This window comes from Tupaia chinensis, unplaced genomic scaffold, assembly GCF_000334495.1.
Source record: "Tupaia chinensis unplaced genomic scaffold, TupChi_1.0 Scaffold000422_1, whole genome shotgun sequence".
Taxonomy (NCBI): domain Eukaryota; kingdom Metazoa; phylum Chordata; class Mammalia; order Scandentia; family Tupaiidae; genus Tupaia; species Tupaia belangeri.
In genome coordinates, this window is record NW_006159927.1 from 2543839 (window position 1) to 2550483 (window position 6645).

A 6645-nucleotide genomic window follows, 5' to 3' on the forward strand; every position below is an offset into this window, starting at 1 on the left:
CCCCCCCCCCCCCGCCCCGCCCCCCCCCCCCCGAGTTCCTTTGCCTTTTCTGCATGCCGGTGTCTTGGCACACCCGGCACCATCTGTGGGCACCTACTCTGTACTAGGTGTGAGGACACTGCAGGCCACAAGACAGCCCACTTTCTCGCCGAGTGGCCCTGACAGTCTGATGAGGGAGGCAAAACCAAGCAATTACAGGACAGCTATAAGCTGAGATGTGATCAGTGAAAGAAATAAGTAGATTGGCCAGGGCGGCCAGGAAGGGCCTCCAAGAGGAGGCCATGTGGGAGCAGAGTCACGCCAAGTGCAGCATGCAGAGCTGGGGAGGATGTCCCAGGCAGGGGAGAGAGCGAGGGCTCAGGGTCCTTATGGAGCTGAAGGAGACAGGTGTGGCGGCCACTTAGAAGAGACACAGGCATGGCCAGGGTCCTAGTGCTGGTCCTCTGGGATCTTGAAGGTTCTGGCAAGCCCCCAGGATTTAATTCCAGGTATTGTGGAAGCCACCAGAAAATTGATTTCATTCCTTCTGCCTTCCCATTTCTTTCCCTCTGTTTTCTGGGAGGCTCTTGTCTTTAGGCATGGGGCTCGCTGCAGATGAGGTCCCAAGCATACACACAAGGGCTGAGTTTAGCAGGTCTAGGCTCCAGGCCTGCCTCTTGCCCAGCACGTTGGCCTTCGGGGTGTTCCCAGGGAGGCACTGAAGCTTAGCTGGCTCATCTCCTTGTCCTGGGTCAGGGCGGAGTGTTGTCTTCTCTGTGATAGTTCAGGAGAAGTCTGCCTTTGTGCTGCCAGGAGCAAGACTGGGTTAAAAAGGACACCTCCTCCTCAGGCTGTGGTATGTTACAGCAGGGTGGAATAGAAAGCTATGGCTGACTTTTAATCATTCGGGACTCTGCCATGTAAGTGACAGTATCCCAGCAGAAACTGCTATAAGTGAAAAAGGAAAAAAAGAATATATGGTGGGGGCCAGCAGGTGGCACGGCGGTTAAGGTGTGGGACTTGTACATGGCTGACCGCAGTTCAAGTCCTAGACCTGGACCTGGTGACTTGCCTTCTCTCTCTCTCTTTCTCTCTCTGTCTCTCTCTCTTTTTCTTTGTGGTCAAGTTAAAATAATACTAATAAATTTAAATAGCAATTCTTTTTTTAAAAAAAAATGGAATACAATGGGTCATATCATTTAAAGTTGGCCTAGGGGGCTGACTTCAGGCATGGCTGGACACAGTAGCTCGGTATCTTCAGAACTGGGTGTTCTGCATGGCTTTGTTGCTAGTGTGTTCTTTTATTATCAGGTAGGCTCTTGCTTTGGTAGTAGCAAGATGATTGCTGGCCTTTTTAGCCTGTGTCCCATCTTCTCGGCAACCCCCCAAATCCAGAATGAAGTTCCAGAACCAAATCCTGAGCATTCTGACACTAGGCTGGGCTTCTCGAACATGCAGTGGCATCTCCTTCCTTCATTAGATGTACCTGCAGCAGTGAAGGCAACTGGCCCCTGTTCATTCCTTTGGGGTTTGGAGATGCTGAGGGTCCTCACGAGCTGACCACAGAGGGTTGTCCCCCACATGGGTGACCTTGCAGAGCCCTGGGGCAGAAACGTCTTCTGGATCTGGATCTGAGTCCTTTACTGCTTTGGTAACGAGAGGAAGGAAGAGAGCGAGGACGTGGGGTTTTCCGAGGAAAGGGGCCCCATCCTGCCCTGGAGAAGGTGTGCACTGGGTCATGTCTTCCTCCTACTGCGGAGCCAGCAGGTTGGGTGCAGGTGAAGGGAGGACCCTGATGTATCCCCTGGACTATTTTTAGCCCCAAAGCCACACCCCAAGTCTGGCTATAAATGCTCTCCCCATCCCCACCGCCCTACCCTCGGCCATTGGCATGCACGGACCCATGTGCCAGGGCGGGCAGGTTCCCCTTCACTGCATCCACAGCTCAGGGTCAGCACCTGAACCGACTTCATGACTCGGAAACAAGGACCTGTTCATCCTCCAGGCATTCGTTCACACTGGGAATATTTATGCCGCCTGTGCTCACATGCCCCATGCAGGCGATGGGTGAATTTCCAAGTGGAAATTGCCCAGACATGCTCGTGCCTAGACCCCTAGTCAGCCAGGACCTGCTGGAAACACATTGGAGGATGATGCTGGTGGGCCTCGGTGGCCTCATCTGTATAATGACAGCCCCTCATGGGCTTTTCAGGGTGGTGAGAGGGAGTGAGCAGCCCTGGCTGGACAGAGAATTTAGGGAAGGAAAAGATGGCAAGCCTTGCTGGAAGAGCTGGGATTACCGAGTGAGCGAGCGAGCGAGCCACAGCAGCCTGGATCCCGGGGGGAAAGCACCTGCTGTTCCAGTCTGCCCCTTAGATGTGCTAGCTGCGCCCCCGAAGGGTTCCATTAAAAATGAAATTAGTGGGTGACCAGCAGTTAGCGTAATGGCTATATCGCTGGACTCCCACGTAGTTGACCGCGGTTCGAGTCTCGGACCCGGTGGCTTAAACTCACACTGGGTGTGTGTGCGTGCGCGCCCAAGATCCTGAGAGGAAAATGGAGAAGAAGGGATTGCGGCGTGGCCATCCCCCCTGGAGGGGGTGATTTCTCGCTTTCTGTCTCTGTCTCTGTCTGTCTGATGAGCGCACGTGCCCTATAGCAAAAACCTAAAAAAAAAAAAAGTAAATTAGTAGGGCCAGCAGATGGCATAATGGTTACATCGTTAGATTCCCATGTAGTTGACGGCAGTTCGAGTCCTGGACCCCAGTGACTTAGGACCAGTGACTTAAAACTCACAGCAGGTGTATGTGCATGGTTGCCCCAAATCCTGAGAGGAGAACGAAGAAGGGATTGCTGCATGGCCATCCTCCTGGAGGATGATTTTTCACTTTCTGTCTCTCTGGCAAGTGTACATGCCATATAGCAAAATACCTCTTAAAAAAAAAAGTTTATATTTTCATAGTCTTGGAGGCTGGAAGTCTAAGGTCCAGGGGCTGGTCAGTAGGGTCCCCAGTGAGGACTTTCTTCTTGGCTTATAAATGGCTGTATTCTCGCTGTGAGTTCGCATGGTAGAGAGGGAGCTCTCGTGAGAGAGCCTGAGCCCTGTCAGATGAGGGCCCCACCCTTATGGCCTCATTTAACCTAACCACCTTCTTCCTCCAAGTGCAGTCACACTGTGGGTTAGGACTTTAACACGGGGTCGGGGAGCGGGATTCAACTCTGTTTTCCTTTCTTGTTCAGAAGGTGCTCATCAGGCCTAGAACAGCCCGTTGCAGGCCTCTCCATCCCCATTCTCTGGGCTCACCTCTCAGTTCACTTGTTGCTATGGTGGACTAGGGGCTTTCTCTGGTGCTGGGACCTAGCTCAGCCCTTGAAGGGGTCTAGCCCCCTTGGGGCCCTTCTCCCATCTGAATGCTTGCATCTGCTAGGACTGCCTTAACAAAGCATCACAGATGGAATGACTTAAAACAGCGGAAATGGGGGCCAGCAGGTGGCATGGTGGTTAAGGCGCTGGACTCCCACATGGCTGACCATGGTTTGGATTCTGGACCTGCTCACTGTGATGCACTGACCTGGATTCTCTGTTGAATATATTGAACTCTTGTTAATTTCGCTGAGGTGATTCATTGATGATAATCTCTACGAAGAGTAGGTCTCCTTTAGACCTACTCCTATGGTTTTTGCCATAGGGCACACGCACTGGTCAAAGAAAAATGGAAGATGATTGTGGATGCAAATACTTAATGGACTTGAGCTGCCTGATTTCAAAGGAATAATGGAAACCCAGAATGGTAAAGGCTAGATGTGGGCACGTATCATCAAAATTGTGGCGGAGGGGACCAGCAGTTGGCGTAATGGCTATTATGCTGGACTCCCATGTAGTTGACCGTGATTCGAGTCCCAGACCCGGTGGCTTAAACTCACACTGGGCACATGTGCATGCCCAAGATCCTGAGAGGAGAATGGAGGAGAAGGGATTGCGGTGTGGCCATCTCCCCTGGGGAGTGATTTCTCGCTTTCTGTCTCTCTCTGTCTCTCTCTGTCTTTCTGGCGAGTGCACGCGACCTCTCAAAAAAAAAAAAAATTGTGGAGGAAAAATGACCAACTTATGCCTTCCACAGGGTCCCTCAGAGGGCCCAGTGGGGCTGAGCCCATTGCCCAGGCTGTAACCTGCTTGTTCAGTTTTCTTTATGGGTTTCCCTTTTTTATTCTCCAGTCTCTCACTCTTGCTTCCTGGGATCTCTTCCCAAAGGAGCCCCTACATCCAAGCCCTAGGCCCTGCTTTGGGGAGCCAGAGGGGCTCATTCGGCACCTGTGTGACACCCAGGCCTCTGCGTGCTCTGTTTTACACACCGTATGCCTGAAGCCACAGGGTTCCCGCCCCTCTTTCCTGCAGGACATCACCAGCTTGCTGCACACCATCTATGAGGTAGTCGACTCCTCTGTCAACCACTCCCCAACGTCCAGCAAAACGCTGCGAGTGAAGCTCACCGTGGCCCCCGACGGGAGCCAGGGCAAGAGGAGCGTCCTTCTCAATCCCACTGGTGAGGAAGAGCAGCGGCCAGGGCCAGGAGACAGATCACTCCCATTTCTCTAGAAGGGTCAAGGGGAGGAGCAGGGAGCCCTGGGTACTTTCACTGGACCTGCTCTGAGGATGGGGTTCTGGCAGATCCCAGAAGGAGTAGGATTGGGAGGAAAGGAAGGGACTCCGAGGGGACGCCCTGTATAAGCAGAACCATGGAGGTTGGGCCCAAGCTTGGCAGGTAGGCCAAAGCTTGTGTTGTGGGGTGGGTGGCTGGTGGTGGGGAGAGCCTTGAAGGCCAGCTCAGGAGTCTGGGGGAGAAGGTAAGTGGAACCAGACCCTGGATCAGAGACCCTTCCACAGAGCACTTGTAAAGCTACTCGGGGCAATTTCCAAGGGGCATGTGCCCAGAGCCATGTGGACAGGGCCGGGAGCCAGCAAGTCATCGGGTATTCTTTTGTGCTCAGACCTGCAGAGCACGAGACCCAGAGCAGAGACCAAGCCTGCCGAGGAGCTGCGAAGCTGGGAGAAGCAGCGAGCCCCGCTCAGGTAGGGTGGGCCTGGCAGAGGTGGTGCCCAGTACATGTGAGCATGTCCTGAGCACCAGCAAAGTACATGCTCCCGAGGGATTCCAAGCAGCAGGGCCCCTGGCTCTGCTCTCTTCGGGACCAGTGGTTTCAGGTGCACAGACTCACACGTCATACTAACTTTTGAAAAACAACTCAATTTAAGTCTGTCTCCCTTTATGCAAAATTCTTTGGGCCAGATATGATTTGGAATTTAACACGTGTTAGACTTTAAGAATGCGCTCCTGGTGAATTTCTCGGGTGTTGTATGTGGGTTATGGACCATGCCCCAGGATTTCACACCTCGGTACTTCTGCTGGGAAATGTATGGATAGTCATGCCGAGTGAGGTGGAGGCTATAAACACCTGCCCATCCCTGGAGGGTGGGCTTGGCTGTCAGGGGCATTATGAGAAATCTTTTTCAGGCTTTTTGGATTTCAGAATTGCGGATAAGGGATTGTGAGGCTACAGTTAACTTTGATCTGTTGTTATTTCTTTTTTTTATTCCCAGTTTTAAAAAAGTGTATTTCTTCCATGAGCAAAGGGGGGAACTCCCCCATCTGGGTCTTGATGTTGCTCTCCATCCCCAGCCTTAGGCAGCCCTGGATTATGGGCACATACGGCATGTTTAGGGCTACGAACCAGGACCCTTTGCATGTGGGCAGCCTCACAGACTGTCATGTCCTGCCTCCTGTTATTTCTTTTAACTGCAAGGAAGGAAGGGAGAAAACAAGGGAATGTTAGAAGAAAGCACTGAGTAGGGCCAGCAGATGGCATGGAGGTCAGGGCTGCTGGATCTCACATGGCTGACCCTGTGGTTCAAGTCCCAGACCCACCAGCTTGAAAATCATGCCAGATGCTTGTGTGTGCATGTTCTGAATCCTGAAAGGAGACTGGAGAAGAAGGGATTGCAGTATGACCATCCCCGGGGGTGGGGGGTTGGATTTCTTACTTTCTCTCTCTGTATGTCTCTCTCTAGTAAGCACACATACCCTATAGCAAAATGAACAAAGAAAATATTTTGAGTAACAAATAAAGCAGGCATGAGGCTGTTAGCACCTAGTGTGCAAAACGTTGGGAAATGACAGGAGAGACAGCAGTGTAAACAGGGGACACGTGTGTGGACAGGGCTGGGAGACAGAGTTTTCAGGGGACTGGAGGTGGGGTGTGGTACTGGCGTCTCTGGGAGGGCAGACCGGGTCAGTGGGCCAATCACAGAGACGGGCAGGGAGCTCAGGTCCTGCAGAAGAGAAAGAAGGCCTCTGTTAGGACCTCTTCCCTGCCCCTCCATACACACACACATGCACATACCTGCACACATATGCACAGATACACATTAATGCATATACATAAATGCACACATGCATGTGTGCATGCTAATACACACTGGTGAGGCCTATTCTGGGCTTTGGGGCAGGTTATAGTCTGCCACCCTCGTGTTTGGGGGTGTTCCTACTGCTCATACCTCCAGGGAAAGCAAACCAGGGCTTAAGCCACCTCTCAAAGTCTGGCTTTGGGATATCCTTAACTTTCGACCTATAATCCCTACATTTGCTTGGGCCTGTTCTCATCAGAGTC

General features: G+C 52.3%; 1 protein-coding gene across 1 annotated transcript in view; it reads left to right on the forward strand.

Annotated features, from left to right (window-relative positions):
- Window positions 1-6645, forward strand: part of NKD1 (NKD inhibitor of Wnt signaling pathway 1) — a 110372-nt gene that overhangs the window by 101463 nt on the left and 2264 nt on the right. The window contains exons 7-8 of the mRNA XM_014590235.2: window positions 4376-4523; window positions 4969-5050. Coding sequence (XP_014445721.1) covers window positions 4376-4523; window positions 4969-5050 — 230 coding nt within the window. The remainder of the gene's footprint in view (window positions 1-4375; window positions 4524-4968; window positions 5051-6645) is intronic.